The sequence below is a fragment of the Xenopus tropicalis genome, chromosome 4, assembly GCF_000004195.4.
Source record: "Xenopus tropicalis strain Nigerian chromosome 4, UCB_Xtro_10.0, whole genome shotgun sequence".
Taxonomy (NCBI): Eukaryota; Metazoa; Chordata; class Amphibia; order Anura; family Pipidae; genus Xenopus; species Xenopus tropicalis.
Genome location: NC_030680.2, coordinates 12,760,133 through 12,779,307, shown reverse-complemented (window position 1 = coordinate 12,779,307; position 19,175 = coordinate 12,760,133). Strand labels below are relative to the sequence as shown.

General features: G+C 47.4%; 1 protein-coding gene across 1 annotated transcript; it reads right to left on the bottom strand.

Annotated features, from left to right (window-relative positions):
- Positions 1-3,953: 3,953 nt before the first annotated feature.
- fgf3 (fibroblast growth factor 3) lies at positions 3,954-17,901 on the bottom strand. Its single transcript, NM_001008153.1, is given in 3 exon segments — positions 3,954-5,236; positions 11,333-11,436; positions 17,550-17,901. Coding segments are annotated over 3 exon segments (711 nt in total). The 5' UTR covers positions 17,824-17,901; the 3' UTR covers positions 3,954-4,903.
- Positions 17,902-19,175: the final 1,274 nt, after the last annotated feature.

The window sequence follows — 19,175 nt, the reverse complement described above, 5'->3', positions numbered from 1 at the left end:
ATCTGCATACCTTAAAACTACTAGAAAGTAATTTAAAGATAAAATAAATCCAATAGGGCTGTTCTGCCCCAATAAGGGGTAATTATATCTTAGTTGGGATCAAGTACAGGTACTGTTTTATTATTACAGAGAAAAGGGAATCATTTAACCATTAAATAAACCCAATAGGGCTGTTCTGCCCCCAATAAGGGGTAATTATATCTTAGTTGTGATCAAGTACAGGTACTGTTTTATTATTACAGAGAAAAGGGAATCATTTAACCATTAAATAAACCCAATAGGGCTGTTCTGCCCCAATAAGGGGTAATTATATCTTAGTTGGGATCAAGTACAGGTACTGTTTTATTATTACAGAGAAAAGGGAATCATTTAACCATTAAATAAACCCAATAGGGCTGTTCTGCCCCCAATAAGGGGTAATTATATCTTAGTTGGGATCAAGTACAGGTACTGTTTTATTATTACAGAGAAAAGGGAATCATTTAACCATTAAATAAACCCAATAGGGCTGTTCTGCCCCAATAAGGGGTAATTATATCTTAGTTGGGATCAAGTACAGGTACTGTTTTATTATTACAGAGAAAAAGAAAATTAGTTTTAAAAATATGAATTATTTGATTAAAATACAGTCTATGGGAGATGGCCTTTCCATAATCCTGAGCTTTCTGGATAATGGGTCCCATACCTGTACATATCGGAAGGTCAGGTACAATGTAATGCCAGGCCAAACCCTTTGGTGCACCTAGAACCATGATGTTTTTCAGCTCTAGTTATCCATGCGTGGGCACGAAAGAAAAAATAGCCCCTGGCCATGATTATTGGTGTATTTCCTGGTGCACAATTGTTACCATCATTGCTGAACGCTCTCATATGTGTGTTGGGGCCTGGGGCCGTTTGTGAGTTGCCCCACACTGAAGTCCCAAACTAATAAATCTACTTATGTTGCGCTTATGTACACACATAGGGAGGGGCAGTGCTTGGTTGACCAGCAGGTCTGTACTTGGACTCAAAATAGGCCCTGGCATTTCAAGTACACAAAGGCAAAAACAACCCCCCCCCCAGCCCAATAAATAGTGACTGTCTGTGGCACCTTACAGCCCCCCTGGCATTCCCAGTACCCAGAGGCACAAACAGCCCCCCCAGCCCAATAAATAGTGACTGTCTGTGGCACCTTACAGCCCCCCTGGCATTCCCAGTACCCAGAGGCACAAACAGCCCCCCCAGCCCAATAAATAGTGAGTGTCTGTGGCACCTTACAGCCCCCCTGTCATTCCCAGTACCCAGAGGCACAAACAGCCCCCCCAGCCCAATAAATAGTGAGTGTCTGTGGCACCTTACAGCCCCCCTGGCATTCCCAGTACCCAGAGGCACAAACAGCCCCCCAGCCCAATAAATAGTGACTGTCTATGGCACCTTACAGCCCCCCTGGCATTCCCAGTACCCAGAGGCACAAACAGCCCCCCAGCCCAATAAATAGTGACTGTCTGTGGCACCTTACAGCCCCCCTGGCATTCCCAGTACCCAGAGGCACAAACAGCCCCCCCCCAGCCCAATAAATAGTGAGTGTCTGTGGCACCTTACAGCCCCCCCTGGCATTCCCAGTACCCAGAGGCACAAACAGCCCCCCCCCAGCCCAATAAATAGTGACTGTCTGTGGCACCTTACAGCCCCCCTGGCATTCCCAGTACCCAGAGGCACAAACAGCCCCCCCAGCCCAATAAATAGTGACTGTCTGTGGCACCTTACAGCCCCCCTTGGCATTCCCAGTACCCAGAGGCACAAACAGCCCCCCCAGCCCAATAAATAGTGACTGTCTGTGGCACCTTACAGCCCCCCTGGCATTCCCAGTACCCAGAGGCACAAACAGCCCCCCCAGCCCAATAAATAGTGACTGTCTGTGGCACCTTACAGCCCCCCTGGCATTCCCAGTACCCAGAGGCACAAACAGCCCCCCAGCCCAATAAATAGTGACTGTCTGTGGCACCTTACAGCCCCCCTGGCATTCCCAGTACCCAGAGGCCCAAACAGCCCCCCAGCCCAATAAATAGTGACTGTCTGTGGCACCTTACAGCCCCCCTGGCATTCCCTATTTGAGTTCCTGGCTCGAGCGTTTACCCTACTGCCATTTCACCCATCGTTTTGTGCTTCGAGAGAATGGTTTTAAAAAACAAAATGTCCCCCCTATTGTATCTGTAGCGTTTATATCATCTCTCCACATCCCAGTGGCCTTTCTCTAAGGAAACCCTTGAACTTGCACACTCTCAATAGACTGTAGGAAAGGATATCCCATAATGAAGGGCAGCACCAATGGGAAGGCCGGAGACAAGAAGGAAGTAGTTATGGGGAATTAGAGGGCAAATTGCAGCTTGCTGGAAGTATTTATTAACATTCCATGAAACAGGACAAAGTGACTTTGGGAACGTTCCCATGCCTCGTGTCATCTGTTTCTGTTAACCATTGCCGTTCTGTCTCAGGGTTTAAAGGGTGGAGGTCGCAGATACCGAGGGTCTAATCCTTGTGACAAATTCAAAACTAGCATTTAGATTAGGTTTCAGGCAGCCCTACACGGGCAAATCAGGTGCGGCCTTAAGGTGGCCATACACGTGGCGATCTGACGATGTTTCGCACGACCATCGGTCGCACGAAACATCGTAAGATCCGCCACACACCATTCAGGGCTGAATCGGCAGGTAAGGAGGTAGAAACAATAGGATTTCTACCTCCTTCTGCCGATTCAGCTCTGAAGGGAGATTTTGGTCAGGCGCCTTCTATGGCGCCCGATCAAAATTTTCCAACTGGTCCGATCGGCGAGTCGTCCGATATCAGCAGCTTCCTGCGATATCGGTCGACTTGCCGACATGCCATAAACGCACCGATTATCGTACGAAACGAGGTTTCATACGATAATATCGGTGCGTGTATGGCCACCTTTAGACTGATGGTGTATGAAGGGCAACATAAAGTATGGCCGCCCTTTTGTATATATTCTAGGATTACAAACTTCTAGGACAGAAGGAGCAGCTCCTCTTTATTTTCTCTTCTGCTGATACAACTGGTCCATATGGGGCATTTTGACCCTGTCTGAACTGACCAATATGCGTAGTGTATGGATATAATTGGGGATCTGCTGGCCCCCCATAAACGTATATCTGCGCACACATAGCCACCTTCAGACAACACATTGCTTTGTAATGCTGTAACATTGACTTGTCCTTTCTCAGCTGAACTGGGAGACCATTGGTCTTTGTTTAGTGCCAGAAGTTCAATTTTCCCGACCTGTTTTACCTATGGACTAAACCAGATGAAAAATCCAAGTGCTGACCACACTACCAGGGTTGGACTGGGGGGGGTGAAGGGCCCACCGGGGCTGTCGCCCCAGAGGCCTCGCACCCCCCAAGGTGCCCCTGCTGGCTGTGTCCCCCTAACCCCTCCCAAAACTGTCCCACGTCCTCTCCTGATCGCGCGTTAGTAAAATGCGCCAGGAGAGGGACACCTGCGGGTAAGGGAGGGCCGACAGGGGTCGGGTCTGGGCTGCTGGGGCCCACCAGGTTTTTTCCCCAGTGTCCCGGCGACCCAGTCCGACCCTGCACACTACTGTTGTGTGATCTGGCCCAGCGTCGGATTGTAAATGGTGCGCCCACCCAACCCCCCCCCAATTGCGCGTGCATGCACGTTTAGAGTCCCATACGGAGCAGTGGGGAGAGGTCCCCATTGCTCCGTATGGGAACAAAATTTCTAAATTTCGCTGCGGCGGGCCGGCATGCCGCTCTAGGCCTGGGCCTTTGTGGCCTCGCCACAAATCCGGGCCTGATCTGGCCATAAGCCCAAGTGCAGCATGGCTAACTCACCAGTGGTACTGGCCACAGACCTTCTCATTCTAAGAGCAACCAAAGAAACCCATCTGGGCACATACGGCCGCCTTCACAGAAAACTGTATTAGTGCTGACTACTTGTAATAAAATGTATTATTTATTTTAGTACTGTTGTTCCCAGGGCAGGAAAACAAGGATAACAGCTATAGTAATACTTTCAAGGTCAGACTTAGGTTTTGGGATGTTTCTACCAGCAAAACCCTTTCAAATCATAGTCATATCGCCGAATCTACCGCAGCCAATGAGCCGAATGCCAAGTTGCTAAGAAGATATGTCCAGGATACATCTCTGGAATGCATTCAAACAATATTATGAGTAAAGTGCTCCCAGCGGCACCGCATACAGTATATTCGACTAGAGTAGAACGTTGAATGATACACGGTTATGTGGGCACCAAACACAGTCTGAGAGCTAAGCAACCATCTTCTGCAGAGGCTTCTCATTGCATCCAAATGTTATATAATTGAAAGATAAAAGACAATGTATGCACACACACATTCCCAATGGCCATACAGTACTTCATGAATGGTAATAAATAGGTTTTGAAGAACTTGCCCCTACAGCAGGCACATTTACATTCTGCCATTATTTGTTCTTTTGCATAACTTAGGGCAGAATCTTATATCAGAATCTGAGGTAGGACCCACAGGCGGAGTCAAGCCGACGTGTGATGAGCTGTAGATCAAATAACAAAGAAACGTGGGGGGGACGGATTGAACGACCCAATAATTGAACGACCCGATACGTCTCCGTGCCCCTCGGATTTCGGTTCCAAGGAAAGTGCCGAAGATGCACATTTGGGACCAGCGGTGGAAACATGAGAAATCCCTACCAGAGGGTCTTACAGTAGAACACCGAGGATTCGGAGACCCAGAGAGGCAGAATATGGGTTCTAGTGGCAGTATTGTCAGCCTCATAAAAATAAAGTTCTACAAAATGGAATCATCGTCTTTTGTCCTAAGGGAACAACGTCATTTCCCGTTCTTAGACGCGGCGTCGGAAGGGGAATATCTCGTCACAGTTTGGAGCCCTCATTGTCCCCGCCTTTGCCTTCCGCTGGGTTTGGAGGGTTTCAGGATACTTTCTCTATACACAGCGTTCGTGTGAAATAACCTCACGGCGTCATGGTCCTTGTTGTCTAGCACCCTGGGTAAAAAAAGGGAAGACTTCTGCGTCCTTCTTGTCTTGAAGCCTCTTCTGGGTCGCCCTTTGCCATTGATAGACACGTACCACAGTCTCTCTGCGCTGGCCTTGCGCTTGGTGCCCGCCCCGCTCGGAACCGTCCGATAAAGGCGCGACGCGTACGTATTGTATCCGAGCTCGTGAATTCTTTCCACAAACTCACATTCGGGGTTGTAGGTTTCCTGGAACAAATAACAGGATAAGTTGAACAGTCACATAGAGATGATTTCCCATTGGCATAAGCACAGTAGGGTTCGGATTCAGCTCAGTATTCGGCCGAAACCTCTCACAAAGGAGTCGGGGTTCAGCCGAATCCAAAAGAGGTGAATAATATTCCTTTCACCCTCAACCATTTGGTGGAATCACAGAGCAATCAGATGGTATGTGACCCATTATCCAGAATGCTTGGGGCCTGGGGTATTCCGGATAAGGGGTCTTTCCGTAATTCAGATCTCCTACCATCATTTAATCATGAAATAAACCCAATAGGGCTGTTCTGCCCCAATAAGGGGTAATTATATCTTAGTTGGGATCAAGTACAGGTACTGTTTTATTATTACAGAGAAAAGGGAATCATTTAACCATTAAATAAACCCAATAGGGCTGTTCTGCCCCCAATAAGGGGTAATTATATCTTAGTTGGGATCAAGTACAGGTACTGTTTTATTATTACAGAGAAAAGGGAATCATTTAACCATTAAATAAACCCAATAGGGCTGTTCTGCCCCAATAAGGGGTAATTATATCTTAGTTGGGATCCAGTACAGGTACTGTTTTATTATTACAGAGAAAAGGGAAGTGTAAATATATTATTTATATAAATATAATGGAGCCTATGGGAGATGGGCTTTTTATACTTTGGACCTTTTTGGATAATGGGTTTCCGGATAACGGATCCCATACCTGTGCTTATTTTTCTATTTAGGCCCTCTCCTATTCATATAATAGCCTCTAATTCAAACCACTTTCTGGTTGCTAAGGTAATTTGAACCATAGCAACCAGATAACTGCTGAAATTCCAAAGTGGAGAGTTGCTGAACAAAAAGTGAAATCATTTAGAAGACAGGACAGTTATATAATATATAAGGTTCTTGCAACGAGGCTACTTATTGGACAGTAACACTACGTAGCCACCACCCTTAGCAACCGTATGCGGCGGCCATCTGGCCAATCAGTAGGGCTGTAACAGTTGTTTAATGTCAGCCATATGCATCACTTGGCTAAAATGAAGGAACCTGCGAGTGGAATGTACGATGTGCTTTTGTTTTCCTGCTTTGTGGCCTAATCGGGGGGTTATTGGCAGTGACACCGTGGGGGTAAATTCTCTCCCCAAGTGATGAATGAGGATATTGGAGCCATTTTGTTTCAGGACTATACACAGACTAATGCATCTCCCATGGATCAGTGGGGCGGCAGCCATCCCAGGCTCGCACATAGAATGAGATAAGATACAGAAACCTTATTTCACCAACAGATCGTGTTTCTTTATTCCCAGTAAACAGATTGGGTGACTAAACAAACCATCCTGTCACTGGCTGAGTAATCGCTACATTTTACAATGGATTTGCCATCGTTTGGAAGCTCCTGCTCCTCAACACAATCATATCACAAAGAAAAAGGTGTTCCCCTCACAGGCTTAGGCCTCGCACTCCGTGAGAAGGAAAACAAATTGGGCAGGATTATGTGTGGGGTTTATCTCCCCTTTCTTTTCCTTAAGGACTGTCCAACTTATTACCTGTAGTGGGCTGATTATTTCCCAGGGGCAGGGTCAGACTGTGGTGTCCGAGGGCCATTGGGGCTGCCACCTGGGAGCCCCCACCCCAGTCATGACGCCACCTGGGACCCCCTCCCCCTACGGGTACTGTACTTCCCCCCTGTGGCTGTGATGGGGGGATGTGCTGTTGCCCACAGTTGGCGGAGGGGGCAAACTGAGTCAGTGTAGACTAGGGCCAGGCCCACCGGCCTTTTTTCCAGTGCTTCACCAGCCCTGTCCGACCCCGAGATGGTGCCATACAGTGAAGTCTGTAAAGCCTTTGAACAGACTGGGGGGCATAACAATCCATTGGGGGGTCCACATCTGAGGGGCCCCCAGTTGTACGGCCCAGCCTTAGGGTAACGGCACATGGGGTACTTTGCGCATTGAGCTGAAAAGTAGAGCAATAATAGGGGCCTGTGGGGAGAACCGCATCAATGGCCTGATATGGAACTCACCCAGCAGGATTTTTAAACCTTTCTGACAGATGATCATTGGCTAGATATCATTTGGCAAGGCCCCAATATAACCTTAATTAGTTCTTCTAATTTAATGAGTACTGTACATTGATTTATTTTCTTAACTAATAATTTTGCCCTGAGAAATCTCAACGACAAAAGCAAAGTCTACAACAGAAGTTTCCATGTTGGGTGCTGCCTCCAAGGCATTAATGATCAATACTTCACTTCAGTATGGGCCAAGTAGTATTGGCCTGGCACCCGTGGTGATTCTGGGGCTGCTGCTGCCCCTCTTTCTCTCTCTGCGCTTACAACTTTAGCATCGGAGAGGGGGCCGTATCGCTAGCACTAATGCGCTCTCTGCACTACCACAGCCAGCCTTGTATATTGGAAACTAACCAGTTGGGCATCGCTGATGTACAAAGAAATGAGCACAAGGCTGGCACTCGAATCAGGGTTGGCCTGGGGTGTCCAGCACCCATCAGAGCTGCCAGCTCAGGGCCCCCCACCCCAGTTGTGAGCTTCTCTTACAATCCATGCCTGATGTGGCAACCTTCTCCCCGTGGGTACCTTTTACTTCTCTCCTTTGCAATCAGGAGCAAAGGGGTCAGTGGGGGTGGGTCTGGGCTGGGGGGCCCGTTTGGTTTTTTCCTGGTGTCCCACCAGCCCAGTCCGACCAGGACTCTCCCATACCTCTCTACACCATGTCATTAGATGGCACTCTACCTTCTTTTTATGATGGATATACAGGTTTCCATTGGCAATCTGTGGGTCTGGCAAATGCCAGAGGGGTTACTGTAAGATGCCATAGACACTCACTATTTATTGGGCTGGGGGGGCTGTTTGTGCCTCTGGGTACTGGGAATGCCAGGGGGGCTGTAAGGTGCCATAGACACTCACTATTTATTGGGCTGGGGGGGGCTGTTTGTGCCTCTGGGTACTGGGAATGCCAGGGGGGCTGTAAGGTGCCACAGACAGTCACTATTTATTGGGCTGGGGGGGCTGTTTGTGCCTCTGGGTACTGGGAATGCCAGGGGGGCTGTAAGGTGCCATAGACACTCACTATTTATTGGGCTGGGGGGGCTGTTTGTGCCTCTGGGTACTGGGAATGCCAGGGGGGCTGTAAGGTACCACAGACAGTCACTATTTATTGGGCTGGGGGGCTGTTTGTGCCTCTGGGTACTGGGAATGCCAGGGGGGCTGTAAGGTGCCACAGACAGTCACTATTTATTGGGCTGGGGGGGCTGTTTGTGCCTCTGGGTACTGGGAATGCCAGGGGGGCTGTAAGGTGCCACAGACAGTCACTATTTATTGGGCTGGGGGGGGCTGTTTGTGCCTCTGGGTACTGGGAATGCCAGGGGGCTGTAAGGTGCCACAGACAGTCACTATTTATTGGGCTGGGGGGGGGCTGTTTGTGCCTCTGGGTACTGGGAATGCCAGGGGGGCTGTAAGGTGCCACAGACACTCACTATTTATTGGGCTGGGGGGGGGGGCTGTTTGTGCCTCTGGGTACTGGGAATGCCAGGAGGGCTGTAAGGTGCCACAGACAGTCACTATTATTGGGCTGGGGGGGCTGTTTGTGGCCCCTGGGTACTGGGAATGCCAGGGGGGCTGTAAGGTGCCACAGACAGTCACTATTTATTGGGCTGGGGGGCTGTTTGTGCCTCTTGGTACTGGGAATGCCAGGAGGGCTGTAAGGTGCCACAGACAGTCACTATTTATTGGGCTGGGGGGGCTGTTTGTGCCTCTTGGTACTGGGAATGCCAGGAGGGCTGTAAGGTGCCACAGACAGTCACTATTTATTGGGCTGGGGGGGCTGTTTGTGCCTCTGGGTACTGGGAATGCCAGGAGGGCTGTAAGGTGCCACAGACAGTCACTATTTATTGGGCTGGGGGGGCTGTTTGTGCCTCTGGGTACTGGGAATGGCCAGGGGGGCTGTAAGGTGCCACAGACAGTCACTATTTATTGGGCTGGGGGGGCTGTTTGTGCCTCTGGGTACTGGGAATGCCAGGAGGGCTGTAAGGTGCCACAGACAATCACTATTTATTGGGCTGGGGGGGGCTGTTTGTGCCTCTGGGTACTGGGAATGCCAGGGGGCTGTAAGGTGCCATAGACACTCACTATTTATTGGGCTGGGGGGGCTGTTTGTGCCTCTGGGTACTGGGAATGCCAGGGGGCTGTAAGGTGCCACAGACAGTCACTATTTATTGGGCTGGGGGGGGCTGTTTGTGCCTCTGGGTACTGGGAATGCCAGGGGGGCTGTAAGGTGCCATAGACACTCACTATTTATTGGGCTGGGGGGGCTGTTTGTGCCTCTGGGTACTGGGAATGCCAGGGGGGATGTAAGGTACCACAGACAGTCACTATTTATTGGGCTGGGGGGGCTGTTTGTGCCTCTGGGTACTGGGAATGCCAGGGGGGCTGTAAGGTGCCACAGACAGTCACTATTTATTGGGCTGGGGGGGCTGTTTGTGCCTCTGGGTACTGGGAATGCCGGGGGGGCTGTAAGGTGCCACAGACACTCACTATTTATTGGGCTGGGGGGGCTGTTTGTGCCTCTGGGTACTGGGAATGCCAGGGGGGCTGTAAGGTGCCACAGACACTCACTATTTATTGGGCTGGGGGGGCTGTTTGTGCCTCTGGGTACTGGGAATGCCAGGGGGCTGTAAGGTGCCACAGACAGTCACTATTTATTGGGCTGGGGGGGCTGTTTGTGCCTCTGGGTACTGGGAATGCCAGGGAGGCTGTAAGGTGCCACAGACAGTCACTATTTATTGGGCTGGGGGGGGGGCTGTTTGTGCCTCTGGTTACTGGGAATGCCAGGGGGGCTGTAAGGTGCCATAGTCACTCACTATTTATTGGGCTGGGGGGGCTGTTTGTGCCTCTGGGTACTGGGAATGCCAGGGGGCTGTAAGGTGCCACAGACAGTCACTATTTATTGGGCTGGGGGGGCTGTTTGTGCCTCTGGGTACTGGGAATGCCAGGGGGGCTGTAAGGTGCCACAGACACTCACTATTTATTGGGCTGGGGGGGCTGTTTGTGCCTCTGGGTACTGGGAATGCCAGGGGGGCTGTAAGGTGCCACAGACAGTCACTATTTATTGGGCTGGGGGGGGCTGTTTGTGCCTCTGGGTACTGGGAATGCCAGGGGGGCTGTAAGGTGCCACAGACAGTCACTATTTATTGGGCTGGGGGGGCTGTTTGTGCCTCTGGGTACTGGGAATGCCAGGGGGGCTGTAAGGTGCCACAGACAGTCACTATTTATTGGGCTTGGGGGGCTGTTTGTGCCTCTAGGTACTGGGAATGCCAGAGGGGCTGTAAGGTGCCACAGACACTCACTATTTATTGGGCTGGGGGGCTGTTTGTGCCTCTGGGTACTGGGAATGCCAGGGGGGCTGTAAGGTGCCACAGACACTCACTATTTATTGGGCTGGGGGGCTGTTTGTGCCTCTGGGTACTGGGAATGCCAGGGGGGCTGTAAGATGCCACAGACACTCACTATTTATTGGGCTAATGGGGGGCTGTTTGGGCCTCTGTTTTGTTAAAATGCCAGGGCCTATTTGTTCCAGTGGATATATGGAGGTAGGTAGAGGTGCAGGTACAACTCTAGGTTTGGGGACTAGAGCAATAGGGCTGTTAATACAAATTTACTTTAGTTTCTGGTTATTTGGGGCTTTAATGTCCCCATAGGACAGGTTTATATAACAAATCTCCCATGTGACATAAGCCTTTTAGTTGAAAGGCAAAATAATGATAAAAAAGTTGAATTCTTTACATACAAAAGATCTCTGTAGAGGGCTGCGGTGACTAGCACTACTGAGGCTCACACAATGGCCTCCTAGGAAGTTTCCTCCTGTGTAATCTATAGGTGTGTTTGTGGATTCCCCGGATTAGAGCGGCCATTGTGAGTGGGTAGGAGCCTGAGCCCCCGGCTTTGCCAAGTAAAACAACACAAGCCAACGCAGGTACGGTTACTGTTGCAAAAGTAAAGCTCCCTTTTAGCTCCTCGGGATTCCGCTTTCAGGAGAGGAGGGAAAGGAAGGTGTTTGCGCATTTCAGGGCACTCACCGAGGCGTAAAGTCTCCCTCTTTGGTTCATGGCCAGATATCTCCCAGAAAACAGCCCTTTGATGGCAACAATTCCCACATCCACGGCGGTAATTTCTAAAATACCTGGAAATAAAGAAGACAAATTGCTTAATCCTTTCTCCCCAAGCATAGCACTCTGTGATCTGACTCTATACTCTGTGTGTATTGGGATTTATATAGCGGTACAGCCTGCGGGCACTTTATCTACTTATGCAACATGGAGGAGACATGGAATATGGAATATTCCGGTAGGAGGTGCCCTATATCTGTATGAGCTCATTGCAATAAGATTAATGTTGGACCGAGAAGTGATTAAGGCATTTCCTCCGGCTTGTTGCCTAGCAGCACAGCTTTATATGCCCCATTCTAGCCAAATATTTAGGCTTTTGCAAAAATACCTTAATACAGTTTCATTCAAAAAGGGGTTGGACCCAGCTCTGCGTGTTTCTCAACTTGAAGAATGAAAGTGCTACAGTGTTAAAATCCTCATGTAGTTGGGAATCTACAGGAAAAGGAATGATCCCCGATGGCGTTAGCATTGCCTAAAGGGTTGTCAGTTGTAAATAAACTTTAACCCCCTTATGTAATAAAAGGCACTAAGTTTGCCCAGGAGCAGTAATTCATAGCAACCAATAATAGGTTTGCTTTTAAACAGGTGACCTGTAAATTCTACCTGCTGATTGGTTGCTGTGGGTTACCGCTCCTGGGCAAACTTAGTGCCTTATATTACATAACCCCATAAGTATTGTACAGACAGACCTATTCTGAGCCACATTTCAATTGGTCATTGATGTTACCCTGTTGCTAGGGTCAATAAGTCCAAGCCTGACTCACTGCCTGTATCATACCAAAAGTTAAGGTGCCCATACACGGGCCGATTCTAGCTTCCAATATGGGACCAACTCTGCAGCTTATCGGCCTGTGTATGGGCACTAACGTCGGGCCTACCCAAGCGATATCTGGCCTGAAATAAGGCAGATATTGATCGGGCAGGTTTAAAAATCAGTCAGATCGGGGGCCACATCAGCTCGTTGATGCAGTCCCTGAACAGACGGACGCCTATATCCAAGGGCCAGACGACCAAAGTAGCCCTATATTGCCCACCATAGGTACAGATATATCGGGAGAAGATCCACTCGCTTGGCGACCTCACTTGGGGACCTTTAGTTTCAATGGGAGCTATCATTTTACGATGGAACTGCTTTAAATCTATTAGTGCCATTCCTAGAACAAGAACAAGCTATAGCTTATTGTGTGTAGGCACCCCTGTGCTCAGGCCCCACAGGACCCCTGCCCTATGCAAGGGGGTAAGGACATGGCCAATAGGAGCTGCTATTTCTACCTGTGCTGTGTTTGCACCCTCTTGCTCTTGCACTTGGGAAATGACCCCCATGTTCTTGCCTATCCCAACAAGAACACAAGTTCTAGGTTCTAATGAGTCTAGCACATACTGGCTATCATTATTCATGTTTTATAGCAGCTTTGCGAGACTCGTGGGTTCCAAATGCCTCCCTTTAGGAATGACTGTTTTTTCCCTCACTGACTCTAAGCCTTTTTAGGATTTGTCTAGTTTGCGTGGGCTACAAAAAAGTTTAAATGTTTTACAAATATTTGGGGATTAAGAAAGCAAACACGCCATTTTTTTTCTCAGTAAATTAGCGGCACACTTGGATCAACTGGCAAAAGAACCAGGTTTAATCTTGAAAATCCCAAATGTTAGGATAAGGCATTACAACGAATGAGGAGGCCAGTTAATTTGTTTTATTGAGCATAAGAGGCTTTAGCCAGTGAGGGACACAATCGCTGCCAGAGGGGCTCGTGCATTGTTGCTGGACCCCCCGGTGGGGCCGTGGCATTGTTACTTATTCCTGGGACAACGTTGACACGTTACTGAAATTCTTAACTCTTTTCCTGCCCCAATGGGTCTCCGTCATATCGGCTGTAAACCTCCCGTTTCTAACGGAACTGGATCAAACCTTACCAAAAAGAGAATTGACCTTGGCCTGACTGTATGGGCCCCACCCTGCGGCTTCCCAGTGTTACATTACAAAGCCTTGTTCACAACTGAAGTGTCACTGGCGGATGCAATCATCGGGGCTTAGCAGTACATTTAGCAGTTATGTCATAATTTGGGCGTTAGATGTCTCACGTGAATGCTTTATGCCGGAGAATTCAATGTGTCAACACAACTCCTCCCCTAGGGGTTCTCTCTCTGTATGTTACATGGTACATTTCCATATCTGTCATTATCAGGTGCTTTCATGGTGTTCTGGGGTATTATACATGGAATTGGCACTGTATTTATCCTGCTGTGTGTTCTGGGGTATTATACATGGAATTGGCACTGTTTTTATCCTGCTGTGGGTTCTGGGGTATTATACATGGAATTGGCACTGTATTTATCCTACTGTGTGTTCTGGGGTATTATACATGGAATTGGCACTGTATTTATCCTGTAATGTGTTCTGGGGTATTATACATGGAATTGGCACTGTATTTATCCTGTAATGTGTTCTGGGGTATTATACATGGAATTGGCACTGTATTTATCCTGCTGTGGGTTCTGGGGTATTATACATGGAATTGGCACTGTTTTTATCCTGCTGTGGGTTCTGGGGTATTATACATGGAATTGGCACTGTATTTATCCTACTGTGTGTTCTGGGGTATTATACATGGAATTGGCACTGTATTTATCCTGTAATGTGTTCTGGGGTATTATACATGGAATTGGCACTGTATTTATCCTGTAATGTGTTCTGGGGTATTATACATGGAATTGGCACTGTATTTATCCTGCTGTGGGTTCTGGGGTATTATACATGGAATTGGCACTGTATTTATCCTGCTGTGTGTTCTGGGGTATTATACATGGAATTGGCACTGTATTTATCCTACTGTGTGTTCTGGGGTATTATACATGGAATTGGCACTGTATTTATCCTGCCGTGTGTTCTGGGGTATTATACATGGAATTGGCACTGTATTTATCCTGCTGTGTGTTCTGGGGTATTATACATGGAATTGGCACTGTATTTATCCTGCCGTGTGTTCTGGGGTATTATACATGGAATTGGCACTGTATTTATCCTGCTGTGTGTTCTGGGGTATTATACATGGAATTGGCACTGTTTTTATCCTGCTGTGGGTTCTGGGTTATTATACATGGAATTGGCACTGTATTTATCCTGCTGTGTGTTCTGGGGTATTATACATGGAATTGGCACTGTATTTATCCTGCTGTGGGTTCTGGGGTATTATACATGGAATTGGCACTGTATTTATCCTGCTGTGGGTTCTGGGGTATTATACATGGAATTGGCACTGTATTTATCCTGCTGTGGGTTCTGGGGTATTATACATGGAATTGGCACTGTATTTATCTGCCGTGTGTTCTGGGGTATTATACATGGAATTGGCACTGTATTTATCCTGCCGTGTGTTCTGGGGTATTATACATGGAATTGGCACTGTATTTATCCTGCCGTGTGTTCTGGGGTATCATACATGGAATTGGCACTGTATTTATCCTGCCGTGTGTTCTGGGGTATTATACATGGAATTGGCACTGTATTTATCTGCCGTTTGTTCTGGGGTATTATACATGGAATTGGCACTGTATTTATCCTGCCGTGTGTTCTGGGGTATTATACATGGAATTGGTACTGTATTTATCCTGCCGTGTGTTCTGGGGTATTATACATGGAATTGGCACTGTATTTATCCTACTGTGTGTTCTGGGGTATTATACATGGAATTGGCACTGTATTTATCCTGCTGTGTGTTCTGGGGTATTATACATGGAATTGGCACTGTATTTATCCCGCTGTGGGTTCTGGGGTATTATACATGGAATTGGCACTGTATTTATCCTGCCCTGTGTTTTGGGGTATTATACATGGAATTGGCACTGTATTTATCCTGCTGTGGGTTCTGGGGTATTATACATGGAATTGGCATTGTATTTATCCTGCTGTGGGTTCTGGGGTATTATACATGGAATTGGCACTGTATTTATCCTGCTGTGGGTTCTGGGGTTTTATACATGGAATTGGCACTGTATTTATCCCGCTGTGGGTTCTGGGGTATTATACATGGAATTGGCACTGTATTTATCCTGCCCTGTGTTCTGGGGTATTATACATGGAATTGGCACTGTATTTATCCTGCCCTGTGTTCTGGGGTATTATACATGGAATTGGCACTGTATTTATCCTACTGTGTGTTCTGGGGTATTATACATGGAATTGGCACTGTATTTATCCTGCTGTGTGTTCTGGGGTATTATACATGGAATTGGCACTGTATTTATCCCGCTGTGGGTTCTGGGGTATTATACATGGAATTGGCACTGTATTTATCCCGCTGTGGGTTCTGGGGTATTATACATGGAATTGGCACTGTATTTATCCTGCCCTGTGTTTTGGGGTATTATACATGGAATTGGCACTGTATTTATCCTGCTGTGGGTTCTGGGGTATTATACATGGAATTGGCACTGTATTTATCCTGCTGTGGGTTCTGGGGTATTATACATGGAATTGGCATTGTATTTATCCTGCTGTGGGTTCTGGGGTATTATACATGGAATTGGCACTGTATTTATCCTGCTGTGGGTTCTGGGGTATTATACATGGAATTGGCACTGTATTTATCCTGCTGTGGGTTCTGGGGTATTATACATGGAATTGGCACTGTATTTATCCTGCCCTGTGTTCTGGGGTATTATACATGGAATTGGCATTGTATTTATCCTGCTGTGGGTTCTGGGGTATTATACATGGAATTGGCACTGCTTTTATCCTGCTGTGTGTTCAGGGGTATTATACATTATACTATAAATGATTTCATATTAAAAATGTCTTGAAATAACCTCACCACACACAAAAATCCCCTTCCACCTATGCATTAAGGTCCCTACACATGTTCTCATAAAGTTCAGGGGAGTTTAAGGACTCAATACCTTCTGCACTACATGCACGTATGGACTATAACTAATCATAATCATAAAATCTAAGTAGCAATGCTTTTATGTCTTAATTAGTTTAACCCAGGGAAGTCAATGTCACTTCCCAGCATCCGTAGCCAGATGGAGGTTGCAGTCCCCACCAGTTTGACAGCTTTGTGCTAAACCATTTGACCCCGGACATCTTTTTATTGGGGGTAGGAGTTAAAAAAAGCAAAGTATCCGTTTCCATGCAAGGTCTGTCCTTGAGAGTGAGTAGCACTGTAGTTCCAAGCAATCTGCACAGGGTACGTATGATAATATTAACAGAGTACGGAGAGGTCTACCCCTGGCCATCAATAAAGTCCATAAGTCTGTTCAACAGTAGGAAGTTCTGGGCTAATCACCACATACATAATCATAGCCTCGGGGCATTACTTAGCTTCTACCGTCCCCACCGGTGCCTTCTCAGAACACAAATAGGCTATTTAATAACACGAAGACACCCCCCCCCCCTTCGTTTATAATCACCAAGATTTAAATATAGCCATGTGCAAAGGGCACAAGTGTTGTGAAAAGGGCTCACAGTAGCCACAGTAATAAGATGTGACAATTGAGTCTGGGAGCATAACATTTCCACTGCGTCTGAGCTCTATGACAAGAGGCATTCAAGGGAACCGAGGCATAAGGATCAGACTCTACATATGTAGTAACAGCAAGCCGGAGTCAGCTATTGTCCGCTGCCTCCTTATCCCCTTACTGGGGGTTTCTAAATACTGTTTAGCTGCCTCTAAAACAAACGACGGCGGAAAAGATGAAGGTACGTCCCTACCCTGCAGGTCTATTGAGAGAAAAGTGCAGGGAAAAGGAGCTTATGCCTCGCTAGCCTGGACTCCCCGGCTCATTCATTCCTACCGCCACACTGACAAAATGAGATGAAAAAGACTCATCTGGGTGTAAGGAATTTGTTAAAGAAAATATTGCTTTGTCACGGCTGCCCCAGACGCAAGTCACTCAAGTGTTAAGTGGGGTTTATCTTTGGGGCAGGGGGGATTCCAAAGCATCGGGTTTAATTATTTTTTCATTATATTGATTAGTAATGTTCTTATTTAAATCATTTCCCGCTACACGTTCATTAATAATAGTAATAAAGATACGTACAGGCTGGGGGATAGCAGCACATTTCAGGATATATTAGGTCGTTTCATTAGTATAAATGGCAATAAAGCATAAAATGTATGGATGTACTTACTAAATACGCTGTTTTTCTCCAGAGTCCCATTAATCTTGCCGTTGAGGTGTATCTGTAGGTGGTACTTAGTAGCGCAGTAAAGTTTTCTGTTCCGAGGGGCGCCTCCGAGATGTTCGTAAACCCCTCCGCGTCCCCCGGCATCTCGTCTCTGCCTGGGGTCGCACACTTTGCCTCGGGAGCAAGGAGACTTGGCTTCTTTCTCCAGCCTCTTCGCCCCGGATACCTGCGGACCACAACTGATAAAACTCAGCAACAGAATCCAAATTATAACCATTGTGGCATGGCCGAAACACAAAGTCCCTTAAGTAGATGAAGTCTGGAAACAAATGACTTAAGGGGTCCCATTAAAGACGTCTTGTTAGAAGCTCTCCAAGTGGCAAATCACACGGCTGCGATGCATGAAACATTGGCAGCTTTATCTGACGGGATCTGACCTTTTATCTCCCCCCTTGTCTTGATCTTCTAAATAAATAGACACCAGCGAAGGCCACAGCTCCTTGAATTAGTGGCAGTAATCAGAGTTTAACCATCTCTCTACTCGCAAAGAGCTGAAGGAGGGGAGGACAGAGAAGGGAGGCAAAAAAAAAAAAGCCACGGAGAGCCCTAGTGCATTTTATGAGTTGGAGAAGGAATGGTGGTGTTCGACAGCATTGAAATAAAAGCTTCCTGCAACAATAGACAGATCTCCAACCAATTGATACAAAGGAGGCAGGCAAGGTATCAGTCTTGTGTGAACCAGAAATCCAAGCAGGATAAAATTACACAGCAGTACTTACAGTGGCTCAGTGCAAAAAAAAAAAAAAAAAAGGAAAAGAAAACCACATCACAAAGAATTAGCAGCCTATCAGAGTTATTGCCCTGCTCTTCTGGAAAAATCCAAAAAAAAGGGACACACACAGAAAAAAAACTGCTCCATTTGCCCATTGGAACAATCCCCGGGGTCTTTGCCCTATCAATCCCCCATCACAATACGTGACAAGCAGGGATGACGGATGTTAGAATGAAACAAGTTGGGGAAGTGACTGTTATAAATGCACATTTGAAAAGGCGCATATAAAAGGGAGGCAGACGTGGGCTGCCGGGGCAGCTCTACGGGGGGATTACAGAAAGGCCGTGTATGGAAATGCCAAAGGGAAACTTCCCCGTATGCCAATTTGTTTCCATCACCGAGACGTAATGAGCTTTCCCTTAGGGGGACAAATCTCTGTTTATTCGTTATCTTTAAAAAGGAAACTGCTTTAAAAAGTCAACTAATGTATATTATCAATCAGCGGCCTGAGCGGCGGTCCCCCCGCAGCAGCAGACAATCTGCATTGCCCTCCGCTACGTTCCCCCTACACACAGGCTGGTGTATCACTTAATCTAGCCATTGCTTTAACCCTTTGTGTGCCAAACAAATCGCTTCTGAACGTTTGCCTAGGAAAGGGGGGGCACTAATGAAAACCCCCAGTTTATATAACACGGAGGGATGCTGCCCTGTGACAAATAAAGATTGATTTTAATGAACTGTGTCCAAAATAAGGTCATTAACCTTGAACAACTCGTGCCACTTTCAGCCGGGGGTGCTGTCAGCTCTCTGAAAAGACTCATTTCTATGGGACGTGACAGCCTGAAAGATTCGCTTAC